The sequence below is a fragment of the Pyrus communis genome, chromosome 8, assembly GCF_963583255.1.
Source record: "Pyrus communis chromosome 8, drPyrComm1.1, whole genome shotgun sequence".
NCBI lineage: Eukaryota > Viridiplantae > Streptophyta > Magnoliopsida > Rosales > Rosaceae > Pyrus > Pyrus communis.
The window spans coordinates 2774741-2793124 of NC_084810.1; the positions used below are offsets into that span (position 1 = coordinate 2774741).

The 18384-nt window shown below is 36.7% G+C and overlaps 1 protein-coding gene and 1 pseudogene across 5 annotated transcripts; both read left to right on the top strand.

Moving 5' to 3' along the window:
• The first annotated feature begins 4741 nt into the window (after positions 1-4741).
• Positions 4742-6335, top strand: LOC137741864 (F-box/FBD/LRR-repeat protein At1g78750-like; annotated as a pseudogene).
• A 3297-nt stretch (positions 6336-9632) lies between these two features.
• LOC137741992 (polycomb group protein EMBRYONIC FLOWER 2-like) lies at positions 9633-18368 on the top strand. 5 transcript variants are annotated; one of them, XM_068481714.1, is made up of 22 exons: positions 9633-9825; positions 9912-10065; positions 10184-10239; positions 10353-10467; positions 10578-10737; positions 10825-10893; positions 11638-11777; positions 11986-12048; positions 12218-12342; positions 12779-12843; positions 13118-13170; positions 13380-13433; positions 13519-13578; positions 14051-14097; positions 14218-14339; positions 15266-15304; positions 15383-15521; positions 16278-16326; positions 16798-16881; positions 17150-17229; positions 17444-17533; positions 18041-18368. In XM_068481714.1, the coding sequence occupies exons 2-22, from the start codon at positions 9940-9942 to the stop codon at positions 18159-18161; spliced, it is 1857 nt and encodes a 618-aa protein (XP_068337815.1). In that variant the 5' UTR covers positions 9633-9825; positions 9912-9939; the 3' UTR covers positions 18162-18368. The 5 variants fall into 5 exon arrangements, with proteins under 5 accessions (XP_068337815.1, XP_068337813.1, XP_068337817.1 ...); XM_068481712.1 differs by having other exon boundaries at positions 15266-15521; XM_068481716.1 differs by lacking the exon at positions 15266-15304.
• The last annotated feature ends 16 nt before the right edge of the window (positions 18369-18384 follow it).

An 18384-nucleotide genomic window follows, 5' to 3' on the forward strand; every position in this document is an offset into this window, starting at 1 on the left:
GAAGACATGGTCGGGCCTAAGGCAGACAATATCGTGCCATGGTAGAGTCGAGCCCAGAATGTGGTGGAGCTCGGGTCGGGATGTGACATCTCCAGCCCACTAACCCAGCCTTCCAGCGCTAGAATGTCAAGTTTGACATTTTGACAGCCCTCCAGCTCAGCCAATTTGAATGCCAACGTCTACTTGGCATCAGTATGACGCCAGCTAGCAATGACTAACTAATATCATGTTGTTGTCAGGTTACCGTTTGAATTTGATGAATGGCTAAAATATAAAGATCCCTAGGATCCCCACCATTTGACCCTCCTTCGGTTGGAGATCGAAATGATTACCGGATTGGTTCTTCCAAAGACAAAAAAACACTGGAGTAATTAGGAAACCAGGGTGTTGTGCGGTAAGGATTACCGGATTAGGTTGGAGGGGGAAGGAGATCGTTCGATCTATTATGTTCTTTTTTTAAATTTATTTAAATGATAAAAATGATATCAAATTTCAATTGTGCAAAAATAATGACATATGGCGGAATTTTGAATGAAAATATCACGACTGACGTGGTATTACAGTACCACTTAATAATTTGTTATGTTAATGATTCTCAATATGTATATATTTTAAAAATGATCTTTGAACGATGTAGTAAATGACAAATGATTGGAATAATTAAAATAAAATTCAAAACGGGACACAGAAGGTGTATACACGAGGGAGGATTTGGATCCCATCTGGATTCAAACGGTGAGGATCCTATAGATCTTTACATCTTAGTCATTTATCAAATTCCAACGCTAACCTGACAGCAGCATGACGTTAGCTAACCGTTGCTAGCTGGCATCATGCTAACGCCAAGTAGCCATTAGCATTCAAATGGGCTGACAGACCAAGACTACCATAACCTCACCTGGTTAGGAGGCAACCAATCACTTTAATGCTCTGCTTAGTTACAAACCCATGCTACTAAGCTCGGCATAATAAAATTCTTAGCGGAATGGAATTTTATGAGTAGATATCTGTGAAGAAAATTAGCATTCAAGAACTTAATTTGTTGTTAAATGTAAAACTTATGATTATTGCCATTAATCAGCAAATTCTCAAAATTCGAAATATAGTGGTGTGTTCCTGGGGGGGGGGGGGGGTGGGGTGGTGGAGGGGAGGATTTAGTATCAGACGATGGAGATAGGATAGGATCAAGCAAACGATGGAGATAGGATAGGATCAGTGCATTGCCTGATACAATCCTTTGTCACATACTTTCTTTCCTTGAAACAATGCTTGCTGTAAGGACCACCGTTTTGTGTACGAGATGGAACAACATTTGGACTTCTGTTCCAAATTTAGAATTCAATGATGGTCATAAAAGTTTTTCGTCTGAAGGTAAAGGTGAAGATCCCTTTGAAGGTTGTCCTAGTCGCTTTAAGACATTTGTTGATCGAGTACTCTTCTTTTGTGACTCATCAGACATCCAAAAATTTACTCTCTTTTGTAACTACCAATCTGATTTCACCCGAGTTGATGGTTGGGTTTGCACTGCGGCTAGGCGCAATGTTGTTGAACTTGATTTTCATCATTGCCTTGATAAGCCCAGAACCACTTTTGAGTTTCCTCAATGCATTTTTGTCACATCCCGGCCCGGGGCGGACCACTTCCCAGGCCCGACTCCACCACCATAGCACGATATTGTCCGCTTTGGGCCCCGACCACGCCTTCACGGTTTTGTTTTTGGGAACTCACACAAGAACTTCCCGATGGGTCACCCATCCTGGGAATGCTCTCGCCCTTTTCTCGCTTAACTTCGGAGTTCCTACGAAACCCGAAGCCAGTGAGCTCCCAAAAGGCCTCGTGCTAGGTAGGGATGGGAATATACATATAAGGATCACTCCCCTGGGCGATGTGGGATGTCACAATCCATCCCCCTTAGGGGCCCGACGTCCTCGTCGGCACACACGCGACCAGGGTTAGGCTCTGATACCAAATTGTCACATCCCGGCCCGGGGCAGACCACTTCCCAGGCCCGACTCCACCACCGTAGCACGATATTGTCCTCTTTGGGCCCCGACCACGCTCTCACGGTTTTGTTTCTGGGAACTCACACGAGAACTTCCCGATAGGTCACCCATCCTAGGAATCCTCTCGCCCCCTTCTCGCTTAACTTCGGAGTTCCTACGAAACCCGAAGCCAGTGAGCTCCCAAAAGGCCTCGTGCTAGGTAGGGATGAGAATATACATATAAGGATCACTCCCCTGGACGATGTGGGATGTCACAATTTTCATGTGCAAAACATTGGTGGTTTTGAAGATTTTTTCAAATTGCACTGCCTGTTCTCCTCCCCCGTCGGGTTGTTTCCCAACGCGTCAGGTTTCTCCATGTTACACTTCATTATCCTGACAACTCTGTTGAAAGACTCATTTCTTGCTGCCCTGTACCTGAAGCTTTGACTATAGATGGTACACTTGGAAGCTTTGCAAATTTGGTTTTGACAAATGTACTTGAAGCTTTGACTATTTCTGTACTTGAAGTTTTGCCTATTTGGTTTTGACACATTGGTATGGTATTGACAATTTGAACAAAGTGACGCTGGTTTCTTATGATGGTTACTGGGGATTTTCTAACAAAGTTACTCGAGAGATCACCTAATCTAGAATACATTGTCTTTGAACTAGAGTAAGCTTAGTGCACTTCGTTTGTGCATGTAACAAGGCGATGTTCGATGAAGTTTTACAGTTTCAAAGGGATTCGAAGACTTGTCGAGTTGAAATGCAATTTCAACTTTTTCACGTCCAAAACACTAATGGTTTTGACCGAGGTCGAATTTTATTATCAATGTTCCCGCATCCGGTTGTTTCCCGTGTCTCAAGTTCCTTTATATGATACTTAATTATCCTGAAAATGACTCAATGTTTAAGTTTTTCCTGAACTGGCCTGTACTTGAAAATTTGGCTATAAAAGGGTATGATGTAGTTTTTAATTTTAATATTTATTTTCCTTAACTGTGCACTTTGAAGATGGGTACAATGTTTTACATGAGCTTTTGCTCGAAAACCTTGATGCCCGCTGGGTTTCTCAGATTATATTTTAGAGAAAGCGCACTTTCTATTCAAAGCCAAGATTGACCTCCATGACCATCATGCAAATGAACCAATTCCTCAATTCTGACCGTGGAACCAAGCTTCCGGCAAGGATTTACAATGTTAAACATCTATCCCTTTCAGCTCATCTTTTTAAGGTAAGTAAATCGGAACTTGTTTCATTTACAATTGTAAGAAGGAAATGGAAGGGGTAATTTGGATGAAGTGAAGGATGCTACTGGATAGTCTGGATGCATGTTCCATTGGTGATTTTGTGTAATGTGGAAGAGTTATGGGGTGCGGCATTCATGCTGGCCCGTGGTTTTCAATCGCTTTAAAGTTAGATCGACTGAATGTGAAGGAATGAAAGAAATTAAGTAGCAATTAGGTTTGGTTGCGAAGGGTGGAAAAACTGAAATATCTCTATATCGGACAAACTGCAATTTCTGCTTGAAGCATCAGAGATTAACGTTATGCATTTCTTTTCTTTCGTCAAGCTTTGTTATGAATTTGATTGCGGTATCTGATATGCACTTTGTTGTCTATGCTTGAGGATTTGGATGCTGAATATGGAACAGCGCTCTTACTATATTTGATTGTTTTTCCTATTATATGATAATATATCAACTTCCTTTTACTGGCAATGAGAACTTGTAAATTTTTTCTCCAGATTGGTTCCTTTAAATGTATAAATTTATTTTGTAATCTTTCATAATTATGCAATCTCATCATTGATAAACAAAGACAGCCCAAAGGGAGGTGTAGCGTTCGTATTGAACGATTCTGATTATTTCACATGTATCGTGAAGATTCGTATTGTTCATAAAAAAGTATGAGGGGACCTGCTATCAGAGTGTTCTATGTATAAATAGATAATTATTGACCCCTCATCCCCTCAAAATTTCATCGCCGCATGAAACTGATAACCCTAAGATTGAAAATTTGGGTCTATCAAATGAAAACCCTAAGATTGAAAATCTGGGTCTATCAAATGAAAACCCTAAGATTCAAAAGTTCAAAACCCTTGGTTTGATGTTCAAAACTCCCTTAATTTGCATTTTCGTTTTATCAAATGAAATGCATGTTTGGAATATGATCTCCTTATTCAATGGTCTGCTGAATAGACTCATCTCAAACCGACCAAAAATCTATACAGAGAAAAGAATCATATTAGTCATGATTTATTTTAGTAGCAAGTGAATTTTAAAAAGTGTGTACTGTTTTGTGCTGCACTCTCATACTTCAGATATTGTTTCACTAGCATTTTGACTTCCTTTCCATTAACATCTGTTTGGCTACCAAGAAAACTGTCAAAAACACTAGAGGAATAGAGAAATTTAAGTCTTACCCTTTCTGTTGTTTATCTCTAGAGAATACGAAATCTTTATTTTGTTCATTCCGTCTCGAATATAGTATCCGGAACAATTGTTCCAATATAATGAATATTTTCTTTGAACTGTTTGTTTTCATTAAGAAATAGTAATTAGATATTTGTGAAGGCCATTATCATTAGAGGACATTATGGTTAAATGCAAAGTTGTTGGAATTCATTTGTAAATACTCGATTTGAAATATGATATGCTCAAATTTTTGCTCATTTACTTCTCCATTAGATTGTAAGTTACTATATGCACATCATAAATATGCTTATCTTTTTAAATTTTGACTAAAAGGTACAAATGGGTTCAATGCCAAAGCCTCAAGAGAGAGTCAGTGATAGGATAAGTGCACTACCAAATGAGGTTCTTTGCCACATACTTTCATTTCTTCCAACGAAGTATGTTGTTAGGACCACCGTTTTGTCTAAGAAATGGAACAACATATGGACTTGCGTTCCTAATCTGTACTTTTGTGACGATGACTACCCTAATGTTAATGCGTTTATATCATTTGTGGATCATGTACTTGACTCTCCTGACTTATCACGCATCCAAAAGTTCCATCTTCGATGTGACCATGACTACTTCGAACCCCCACCTATTGATCGTTGGATTCACAGTGCAATTAGACGGAAGGTTATTGAACTTGATCTTTGTGTTTCTCACTTTGATCCAGACGACAATTTGGAATTGCCTCAAACAAATTTCTTGTGCGAAACACTAGAAGTTTTGAAGCTGCAGTTTCATTTTATTGCTCATTCTCTTACATAGTGTTTTCCAAATCTCAAGTTCCTCTATGTTCTAATTCATCATCCTGATATTGAATCAGTGAAAAATGTTTTATCTTACCTTCCTGTACTGGAAGGTTTGAGAATTGGGGGATCTCTTGACGATTATGATGTTGAAAGTCTGGATATCAACATCTCTGCACCATCACTGAAGACGTTAGCTATATGTTTGGAGTTTGACGATTTTGATGAGGAGTTCAAGATTTGTATTGACGCTCCAAAACTTGAATCCCTTGATGTCCAGCTACTTACTAGTTTGTTAAATTTTTCTTTGTTGATCAAGGAAAATCTCATAGTCAAGGCCAATGTGGATCTCTCATACACAGAAATGCCTAATAGTGACATTGCAGACGTGGAAGATATTCTCTTCTATGCAGAAGAGCCTGATCGCGCAATAGCACTTCTGAGAAATGTCTCCAATGTCAAGTACCTGTCTCTTTCAGCTCATAGTTCGGAAGTAAGTTCTTTACTGTTTAAGATAAAAAAACGCATAAATAATGTTCAGTTTCTGAATGAGTTTCTCTTTGATCATTACTTGAGCTTATTTTCATCTAGGGTGATTTTCCTGCATTTGACAATTTGAACCAACTGAAGCTGGTTTTTTACGATTGCAGTTACTGGAGATTTCTGACAAATTTACTCGAGAGATCACCTAATCTAGAATATCTCGTCTTTGAATACAAAGTAAGACATAATTCGACTTATGCAACTGTTTACCAACAAAGACCAGCCTTTCGGATTCTCATGATTTATTTATGTTACGTGCATTTTAGGATTGTACCATATGCAATGTAGAAGACTTCAGGCATGAATTTATTCCACCAGAAGTTGTGCCTATTTCTTTGTCGTCACAGCTCAAGATTATTACTGTAAACAGATTCAAGGGAACGCGTGGTGAGATGGAATTGGTAAAGTACTTGTTAAAGAATGGTGGAGTACTAAATAAGATGACCATTGACGCTTCAGGGAATACAAATCTTCCGCATGCACGTACGAAGGTGTTATCAAAGGAAGTTTCACTGTTTCAAAGGGGTTCAAAGGCCTGTCAAGTTGAAAATTCGATTTGGGATTTCATAATGGCATCATTTTCAGGCGCATTTCAATAGTTTGGAAGGAACATTATTCCAAAGGCATTACTGGATCGTGCACACAGTTGTTCCTCAAGAGATCACCTTTTTTGGACGTTGCCTCAAGGATTTACAAACAATTGAAGTAATCAGTGCCGATTAGTCAGTTTGTAGTCGTTGTTTTGTACTTTTTGTGTCATCGTTTTGAACAAGTTTTGTTTAATTAATCAGTCAGATTATGAACATTATTTAAGTTTTAATATATCTGGTTTTCTTTAAAAAAAAAAAAAAAAAGACTTGCAAACAATAATTGATTCTTAATTTCTAACTAAATAGTTCTTCAGTCAGATTATGAACATTATTTAAGTTTTAATATATCTGGTTTTCTTTAAAAAAAAAAAAAAAAAGAAGACTTGCAAACAATAATTGATTCTTAATTTCTAACTAAATAGTTCTTGATCAATCGGTATTTCTGTTTCATCTGTTGGAGTATATCTCAAGTTCGAACAAGACTCTTCTTACAAGAGTAAAAGTGATCTTATTATCAACTAATGCCGCTTTAAGGTTTAGAATCAAAAGTAATCAATTGAAAATATACATTGAAAAAGAAAAAAAATACATTGTTTACAATGGTAGACTAGCAAATTTTCACTACTTTAGTTTATCAATAGATGTGTTAGTATGAGTAAACAACTTGTAACTCAATTTGGTTAAAAGCATTCACCTTTGTACAAATGTTCGAGGTCAATTTTCCATTGCCAGTGTTGCTTGTATTAAACAAAGAAAAAAGATGTGGTAGTACATATGCATGTAAATATATATTTTGCTAGTGTTTTTCCAAGTTATAACTGTGGTTGTAACCCGACAATGTTTTCTAAAATGCATCAGGTTAAAAATGGTTTCGAAGTCTAAAAATCAAGCAAGATTCATGTTGTCATGTTCCCCATTTGTAGAGAGGAAGGGGGAAGTGGTGAAAAATACATCTAGGATCATAGTTTTTAATCCCTTCATAGCTGGACAGATTGAAAGAAACGAAGGCGTGGAAGACGCTGGTTCTTCCCAGCTGTTGTTTATTACTTCATCTTTCTTGAAGGGTTGTTCTCTGCCTGCTTTTGATAATTTGAGCAAATCGACGCTGGTTCTTCACAGTTGTTGTTACGGGTGGGAAATGGTAATAGAGTTGCTCAGGGGATCACCTGCTCAGAGCTTCCATGGTATGCACCGGATTTTGTTCCATTTGTTTATCGTCATAAATCAAAACTATCTGCATGAGGGCATTCGGGGGAAATCCAGATGAGATTGAAGTAGCAAGGTTTTAGTTAACGAATGGTGAGGTCTTGCAGAAGATGACTATTTTATACTGCTGATCTTTTGATTAGAAAGGAGACTTATATGAAAAATTCTCAATGTTCGAAATGGCTTCAAAGACTTGTGATTTGTGAAGTGGAATTCATCGAGATGTAGGAGGATTTTACTTTTGGAATCTAATTCTAGGTTTAAAATCGGTTAAGGTGGTTTGGACACGTGAACCGAATATCTATTTATGATTTGGTTAGATGATGCAACTATGAGACGGAAACTCAAGACAAAAAGGGGTAAAGAAAGTCTAGTAATACTTGGGTCCCATTTGGTATTGCTTTCTTTTCACCAGAAACTGCTTCCCTTTAAAGTTAAGTAGTAAATAAATGTTTGGTAAACATAAAATATCCTGCTTATTTTACAAGCAATAGCTTCCAAATAACAACTTTTAAAAGTAGCTTGTACGTTGTTTTTAAAAGATTCTTTAATAAAAAGCTGAGTTGAGCCACTATAAATATTTTCAATTACTGTAATACTTTCATAACTTTTTTGAAAATGACATATTTAGCCATCCACACACATTTTATCTCTTAGAGAATAAAGTGATCGCTATCGTCTACCACCACCATTAATGTTGCTACAACCACCACCATAACCATAACCTCCACCAATGTGACCACAACCACAATCGAAACTACCACCATTGTCACCACTGCTGCCTCCACCACCGCCGCCACCACCACCATAACCAAAACCGCCACCACTACCACCACAACCACAACCACAACCACCACTACCACCACTATAACTGCAACCGTCATCACTGCCAACACAACTACAACCGCAATCACTGGTGCTACAACCGTTCCTACCACCATTGTTACCTCTGCAGTCGAACCACCACATCCCACTATTAGCACCACCACCACCACCACTATTACCACCACCATCCCCCCACTGTTGTCGTCGCCTCCACCACTACCATGTCCATTTTGTCATTATGTGCGATTATATCACTTTTACCTTTAAATTTATTAAACGCTTTTATACTGCTTGTCAAACTCACAACACTTTTAAAATATAGTTAACCAAATGCTAATATACTTTATTTTGCAGCTGATTATTTTTAAAGCATAGCAAAAACAGTTTTTTGAAAAAAAAACATAGTAGTCCTAAACTAGCCCTTATAAAGGGAATTTAAGAAAAAAAATGTGAATTACTTAAAAAAGATATGGAATACTTTTGTTAGTACACATTTGTTTTCTCTTATGCACATATTTTAATCACATTCGTAAATTATTCTTTAATATATACATAGCATTTAATGATAAGAAAAACATATGATTGAAATTAAAAATAAAATATTTAAATACTTGTGGAAATCAAATTTAGTGTTCGTTGTTATCATTTAAAGTGTAGGACTGTATATTTAATGACATGAGAGACAAATGACTAAAATTGAAAATAAAATATCTAAATATTTGTGGAATCAAATCTAACATTTGTTGTTATCATTTAATGTGTGTGACTGTGTGTTTAATGATACAAAGAACAAATGACTAAAATCGAAAGTAAAATATCAAAATATTTGTGGAAATCAAATTTAATGTTCGTTGTTATCATTTAAATTGTGCGATTCGTTTAACTAAACAGAGAATAAGAGACTAAAATTGAAGGTAAAATATCTAAGTATTTGTAGAAATAAAACGTCTGTTCTTATCATTTAAAGTGTGGGACTGTATATTTGACGACACGAGAAATGAATGACTGAAATTGAAAATAAAATATCTAAGTATTTATGGAATCAAATATAACGTTCGTTGTTATTATTTAAAGTGTGTGACTCTATACGGGAAATATATGATTAAAATTGAAAGTCAAATATCTAAGTATTTGTGGAAATCAAATTTAACGTTCGTTGTAGTGTGCGAGTGTGTGTGGTTATCATTTTTATTTCAAAATTAAGCTAAAAAAATGCTTCGAAAAAAAAGGACAAAGGAGTATTTATATAATTTTTGGTCTGAAAAATGAGCCAAAGCTGCAGTAAAATTGGCAGCGTAACGCAGAGAATATGAGTGAGAGAATCCGGTGGAAGAGAGCAAGCACGCGTTCGTGATTTTCGATGAGGAAAAGAGCACCGCGAAGAACCCAAAAGCCAGAAGAAGAATTGCAGACCCGAAACCTCCACCCAATCTCTTCGTCTTCAGCTCCAATTCTTCCTCCTGGCTCCGTAAGCTCTCGTTTTCTCATCTGGGTTCTCTCTCACTCCTTTTTTGCTGCGACTTTCTGCGAAAAAATTTGAATCTTTGGTTGCAGGCACGCGAGGAGCAGCGGCGGCGGTAACATGTGCCGGCAGGAGGAGCGGGTGCGGATGTCGTCGGAGGAAGAAATTGCGGCGGAGGAGAGCCTCTCTGTCTATTGCAAGCCTGTCGAGTTCTACAACATTCTCCAACGCCGCGCTATTAGAAATGTACTACTTTTTTTCGTATTGTTTAGCCTAATTATCTGCATATATGTGACAATGAAATCGAAGATTTATACTTTGGTTGCCAATTTATAATGGGTTTGTGTTCATTTTTCGAATGTAGCCAGCGTTTCTTCAGAGATGTTTGAGCTACAAAATAGAGGCCAAACACAAAAGGAGGTAATGGCAGCAATCAAATTTTAACTTCTGTTCGGTACAATGTGTGTGCTAGTTTGTTTTTTTTGTTTTTTTGTTTTTTTCTCCTGACTGGGTTGGTGTTGGTTGAAATTCAGGATACAAATGACGGTTTCCATTTCGATGAATGAGATGGAAGGTCTACAAACCCAGAATCTCTTTCCCTTGTATGTGTTTTTGGCTAGACTAGTTCCTGATGTTGCGGTTCCAGAGGTATGTATATGCATGTTTTTAGTTTTAGAATTGTTGATCAACGTGTTGCTTTGTTGTGGTTTCATCTACATGTATCTGATAAGAGTTCTGTCTTGGAATGTATGAACAAGTATTCTTCTACATATCGATTCAGTCGAGCTTGCATGTTAAGTAATTCCACTGGGGTTGATGGGAGTAGTCAACTGCAAGCAAATTTTATTCTGCCAGACATTAATAAGCTAACATTGGAGGCTAAATCTGGCTCCCTTGCAATCTTGCTCGTCAGCTTTGGTACGTTGTGAAATTTTGTTGGTATGGAAGCGTTTTTTATGTGGAATGTCATCGAAATGTTTGGGCTCATATATTAGTTCATTGTAGTGGGAGCTCAAAACCCATTTCGTGGAATCAATTTATCCAAGGGTCCTGTGGATATGTCTTTTTTCCCTTGTAAGTTAAAGCTTTACTTGCTAAGTTCTATCACATGTTTGAATTTTGATATGTTCTTTAACAGATTAAAATTTAAAACTGTGACAGGTCTGACATAATTTTGCAATTTGGATTTCTTTAGTAAACTTTAAGTTCTACATGATGCAGGCACATTAGCATATGTAGAGACCAGATGTTTAAGTATATGACCCATTTGCAAGTCCCTAAAATTTTAAATTTCTGATATATTTTATCAACTTTAAAAATAAGATAGAACGAGTATACTTTGGTCTCGTTTGATAGGGAGGACTAACTTGGATAGTACTATTCACTACATTGAAGGCAATTTGAGGAAGAAATGGATGAGATCTTCCATATTTTGTCCAAGTTGAAGGTCACTCATGAAGAAAAGATATCCCTACTTGTCCCCACAAAAATGGTAGGATTAAAAGGGACAACTTTTCTTCATGAGTAATTTTCATTTGGACAAAATAGGGAAGTTGTCATCCATTTCTCCCTTCAAAATGCCTTCAATATAGTGAATAGTCCTATCCAAGCTAATCCTCTCTATCAAACGAGGCCTTTATGTCATGCCTTTGTCTCTTCACACTAATATATGTGGAGTGAAAGATGAAGTATTCTTTGTTACTTGTAATATTGAGAATTATTTTACCGAGTTTAATCTTCTTTCTTATGAGATTGATTGCCCAAATCAGTTCTATTTTTTTTTTTGGTTCTAAATTCACCATCAATTTTGCTTGACAGCAAATGCAGGAGGATATTGTCTATGGAACAAGATACCACTTGAATTACTTTATATCTCTTGGGAGAATTCTCCTAATTTTGGTTTGGGACAGAGAGCTGAGATGATTTCAACGATTGACATGCGCTCTTGCTTCTTGAAGGTATGGCATCAGCACCCTGACTATTGATTAACTATTTGCAATTTTTCTTGACTAAGAGTTCCTGGTTAACAATGTGCTAAACCTTTTGACATTTTAGCTGTCAAAATACTTTAGGTTTTTTCTAATCTCTTGTTTGTGACTGGACCTGTATAAATTGTAGACCTCCTTTTTTCCACTCTCAGTTGATATAGTTTTTTCCCTATTGCAGTTGAGCTGTTTAAATGAGGACAAGTGCCTTATGATTGCAACTCCCCCTAATCCTGAAACTGTTGTATGTTTTTTTCGGTGTTTTCTTCTTAGATCAATAATTTGAATCTCACCTCTCTCTCTCTCCCCCCCCTCTAGGCATGGGACATACATGTACGTGTATTCAACATTCTTTTCTTGGCAACTGTTGCTGATGAATATCTGTTACTTTTGGTTGTTTGGGCCCTTCAAAGGTCATTTCTCAGCTAGTGCAGGTCACCATTTCTGCAGAGGAGTTTGGTGCGAGGGAAAAATCTCCTTATAATAGTACATACATATGTAGCGACATTCCTTCTTCATCATTGCCTCATATCATTCGGTAATTATCATCTCTCATCAAGTAAATTTGTCTACGTCATTCTGTTTATTTCTTCCTACCTTTTTGCTTCCCTGAAATTGTTGTTATTGGATACTGTTTTGTTTGATCATTAATAAACTTAGTTTTTGGGTCCCTACTTGTATTTTATAATTTTCTTGTTTCAGTCTAAATTGAAATAGTTGATCATTTGTCTCTTGGTAATTTCCCATAAGAATAAACGATATGAACTTAATTTGGATATACTCCCAAAAAACTTCGCATGCTTCACTTTCTTGCATGCAAATGGGTGATTTGTGGTGCTATTCATCGAGAGTACAAAATCCATTTGATCTCAGCAGATTGTTCATGAGGATTTTATTTTTGGATCTGTATGTATATATGTCTGTGTTTGAGCTCTTGGGGATATGCTTAAATATTTGTGACTTGTCTTGTACAGGTTAAGGGCAGGAAATGTGATTTTTAATTATAGATACTACAACAATACATTGCAAAGGACAGAAGGTACTAATGATTTCCTATAATTCTTGGCAACTTCTAATATGGTATTTTCGTTATGGGACAAGTTGGCATCTTAAAGTTAGAATATGAAAATTGGTAATTTTATTCCATACTTGCATTTCCTTGTCCATAAAAAATGAAAACTATATTTTTGTATTTCAATGAATATGTTTTTTCTTTTCATCTTCCTCACATTCTTTAACCAATTAAGATATTTTTGCATACCAATGACTACACATTCTGTTGTTTGTGAAATAATTGTTTGTTCATCTTGCAGTAACTGAAGACTTTTCTTGTCCATTTTGCTTGGTTAGGTGTGCAAGCTTCAAGGTGCAACTTTCTGCTGAAAATCTGTGTGTTATTGTGTTGGGATAATAAATTACTTCACACCCCAACAACTTAAGCTTTTAGGTTCCATACATAGAATTGATCTAATAGCTTAAGATTATGGGAAAAGTAGGAGTATAGCAATCTTAAAATAAACCAGTAGCTAGTGAATTTATGACTGATGCTCAGAATCTATTCAATCTTTTTTGTAGGGTCTGAGACATCATTTGTTCTCATCACATGATCTCTTCAACTTTGAATTTTGGGTTAGTATTCTGTGAGAATCTTAGTGGGATTATATTCATTTAATTAGGGTAGACCAATGGCTACTAAACTGATAAGTATTTATAGGTAACCGAAGAGTATCAAGCTGTAAATGTGTCTGTGAAAACTAATAATTGGAGATCAGAGGTATGTATTATTTTATTATCATTTTACGTCTTTTTTGCATTATAGAGCAAAAGTACCATTTCTCAGCGATCAAGTTCTGTATTAAGTATTAGCAACCATATCCCATATCCATTCAGAAAAATTGATATTTACACTGTATATATCGTTGCCTGAGGTATTATGCAAATTCCATAAAAGTTAGCTGTCTCGATCATTAGTTTCTCCTATGTTAAATTTGGAATTAGATTACGACATATTTCATCATGATATAATTTTTCTAGTTTCTTCGGATATACATGTTGAAATAGTAAAGATGATGTTGGCTGCTGAAGATGACAGATGAAACGACTATTAGGCCAATTTAGGAATTGTAGCTAACCTTGAGAATACATTTTTTCTACACAAATGGATGGTAGTGGTACAAAAGAAAAAGCATAAACAAATCCCTGATAACTAGCTGCAGAAATTTAGATCTTATTTTTTTTCTTTTCAGATTGTTGCTGGTGGTGTTGATCCTAAGTTACAAGCATTCTCCTTTTGGTAAGTTTTCTCTTCTTTCTTGGGCCATAGTTGTGCCTAATAATTTCTTTAAACTTGGGTCATTTTTTTGAGATATACGAATGCCTTAAACCGAAAGGAGTAAGCTCATACATTTTCCAGCTCAAAGCCACTTAGACGCAGAAGACCCAAGAGCCTATATCAAAATGCAAAGCATGTTCATCCTCACGTCTTTGAGTCTGAGTTGCCTGCAGGACTCTGTGAGCTTCTGGACAAGGCTGATGGTACATGTTCTTTTCTCATGTTCACATAAACTATCTGAATTGACTATATGATCGATTACTTTTAAAATTTTGAGAAAGTATAAGGTGCTGAAGCTCCGCTTTTCCCCCTTTATATGTATTTTTCAATATTATATTTTGGGTGGGTGTTTGTTGTTTTAAAATCAATGGAGGCAAGACAAACAAAAATGACCAAAAATATGAAACAAATCAGGCTTTTTTGAACTGTGTCAAAGATTCAAATTGTCTTTTAGCTAAGAACTCTTTCCTCTGGAATTATATGGAAAAGATATATCTTAGTAATGGAGAAAACTTGACATGAATAAGTAAATTGTGTATTAACTCCTTGCAAAATGTGTCTGGTCCAAAAATTATGGATCAACCAATCCTCTTGCGTGTCTTGATCTAGTTGATTGGATTATTGTTAGGAACCCAAAGTGTTCCTGACATAGTGAATCTGAACATATCCTGCAACATGAAATTTCCAGCTCCAGACTGCAGATGAAATATCATTGATCTCCTGGAGACCTATGTAGTAACCTCCTTCAGGTGCCTACTAAGCATCCCACGAATATTATTTTCTATGAAAATTTACTTAAATTAGGCCTGAATAATTGAACAATGTTTCTATTAGACTTGCTTTGGAGCAAAATGATAAATAGCTATTTTCTTGCCACAAATAGCCATCCTTGTTTAGGATCCTATTAGAAATGACCCTGCGAGATGTTTCTAACACATCTAGTTAACGTTTCTTATTTGTACTTTGAGCTGAACATAATGAGTTAACCCATTGCATTGTATTTTTTTTCTTTACCTGATGTCTGAAAAGAATTTTTTAGTCTATTATTCTTTTAGGCAGATTGAACTAATATCTCTTAATGCGCTCCTTTTCCGGATATTGTCGTCAAACACTCAAATTCTTTGCTCAGATGCTCATTCTAGTAGAGGTGATAAGGCTAGAATATCGGGTAGGAGTAATTTGCAGAATGTTACGGATGGTGTTGCTGTCTCTGCAATTTGTTTCACCCAGCTTTTTACTGTTGCAGGGGTTTCAAGCTCCACACCCCAGTCATATGGTGATCCTGGTTGTGTTCAATCAGTATCGGGAAACAATTTTGCACCTCCTGCAATGCTTCTGTTTGCAAAGACAAGAAAGTTATCTGTTGAGCGCCCGGACCCTAGAAAGTATCTCTCTCTCTTTCTCTCTCCCTCTCTCTCTCTCTCATGAAATAGTGCAGTGTAATTACTTATGGGCGGATCTGTCTCATCAAAGTCAAATGTATGAGGTTTTACCTGGTATTCAGCTACCAATCTAAGGCTTCATGTGTGCTTAGATCCATCATATATTTATAATAAAAAAGATACATGTATGTTACTTGGATGCATGGCTACTCATTCTTACTTTATCATGTGAACTTAATAAAACTAACAAAATTCAGGTAGCGCTGTCCAACAACCAGCTGAATCTGAACCATTTGAAGCAACTGACTTAAACTGACCTGAACTGGTTATTTGCTTCGGTTCAGTTCCTATTTTCCTGAAACCAAAAGGACTGGTTCAACAAAACTTGTTAAAACAACTTTTAGGATGTGTATAGCTCTGTTGAGCTTGTGCATGCACGTGAATTCACCTTAATAGATGGATGCTAACCGTTGCTCCCATGCTACTCTGATGTTAACTTGTCAAATCTACACACACACACACACACACAAACACACACGCATGCACGCACACCCTCAGAACTGATCATGTGTGGACAGGCTGTGTTTCACTTGCCAATTGATCAGCAGTTTTTATGCCTAGTTTTCAATTATGTTAAATGTGGTTTTTAAGCAAATGCTGTGGTATTTTTCATAGATACTTTTGCATGTCGATTATTAATCTTGCATGTAGCCACATATGAATAAGGTTTTTATCTAGAAGTTTTCTCTAAATTTTCAGCTGTGCCCTCCTGCGGAAGCGAAAGTTCTTTCACTCACATAGGGCCCAGGTGAGAGAACAACTCATGTGATAATGTATCATCCAATACCACTTGAGCTTTATTCTGGAGTGAAATTTTCAGTTACCATTAATCATGAAGTAGTCATATATGGAAGCCATTGTGAATTTGCCAATTTTTCTTTCCATGGTGTATGAACGAGAGTCCAGTCTGATTTTATGGCCTGACACACCATATTATTATTTCTTTTCTTTAGCACGAATTCTTAACAGTGTTGCAGTAAATTATTCTTTCCCTTAGTACTTACACTTGTATCATAAGTCTGTAACTACTATGGTATGACTACATACTAGTATAATCATAAGTCTGTAAAAGTTGCTATATTAGCCGCTTGCTCAGTTGCTAGCTCCAGAGGCCGACAGGTGTCACCAGTTTAGTTTCTTTTTGGTTCATATATTTAAATGACACTATTGCTTAGAATATGCGGCAGTGTATTTCTAATTATTATTTTTATGCTTGAAGCCAATGATGTTGGAACAAGTTTTGTCAGATCAGGATAGTGAGGATGAGGTTGATGATGATGTTGCTGATCTTGAAGATCGAAGGGTATAAAACTAAACCTCCTCTCTCTTGTGCAATAGCATATGTTTCTTAGGCAACTAATTTTTGGTCAGACTTGACCTTTATTAATGGCTGATTGAGCCATTGAGGAATAGATTTTCTTGCCATCTGGACTTGTTTTAAGTTCTTTGTATTCCCGTGCACTCATGGATCTGCGCTGAACATATGGGAGCTTGTTTGGGAATATGTTAGCACCACTTTACATTGACGTGGCATCCAGCAAATGAATAAGTGATATTTTACTCTATTGTAGATGCTTGATGATTTCGTTGATGTGACTAAAGATGAGAAGAAAATGATGCATATGTGGAACTCCTTCGTGAGGAAGCAACAGTAATTTCTCTACACTTCTCAATTCTTTCAATTACAACTGTTGGACTTGGATATCAAGGGGCACTTTTGGTAGGTCTCTTCATTTGCACTAATAATGCTCAATGATGGACAAGCACCGGACCAAAAGAAAAAGGGACAAGCTCATTTTCTTATGTGGAAGAACATTATTTTTCTCTTGATTCTTTATGTGAAATATTTTGTGTAATGTTGGCAGGGTATTGGCTGATGGTCATATTCCTTGGGGGTGCGAGGCATTTTCGAGATTGCACGGGCAAGATCTTGTCAAATCCCCCGCTCTGATATGGTACTAATTGCACTCATATTGTTAGTTCCCTCGAATTTATTGCATCTATTAATTTACAACCCCCTCTATCTAATTTTTGTAATGCATTCCTAACAAATTAAAGCCTAAGTTCCATGAACTTAAAAGTCCCTCATTCAAACGCACCATTAAGGACTATATGTACAATGGCGTTCAAATAAGGACCTAGTTTAAGTATTTAACTGTTTTCACTCTTTGCCCTCAAGATTTTTTTGGTCAGACCCTTTCTTTGCCTTAAGTTTAAGGACTTCACCTTCAGTATTGCACAGTTGCTGTATAAAGTGATTTTGCCCTTGCATCATTCCTGCGCCTATCCAGCGAAAGCCATTCGGAAAGCACCTAATATCATCTGACTCTGTTATATGAGAATAAGATAATTTGTCTTCTCACGCACTGGATGCTTTACGTATTGCCTTGGAGGGAAATGTAGCATTATCATGCTGTGCTTTTGATTAGAATTTCTGAATCTCAAACGACTCACTTTGGCAGGTGTTGGAGATTGTTTATGCTCAAATTGTGGAATCATGGTCTCCTTGACGCACGGACCATGAACAACTGTAACATAATTCTTGAACAATGTCAAAGCCCGGCGTCGGAACACCAAAGTTGAAGGAGATTATTTTGTTGCCTCCATTTTGTATTATGTTTGCTTATTTCATAGTTGGGCTGAAGGATTTTTCCATGCCTATTGCCATTGTTGTAATGAGCTATATGCCATTTTCCAGATGAATGTAGAACTGTACTATTGTATCCATGTATCCTAACATGAGAGAAAACATAGCAAAGGTATTTCAATAAATGTCTTAAAAAATTGTAAGTTCTTTCTTTACAGT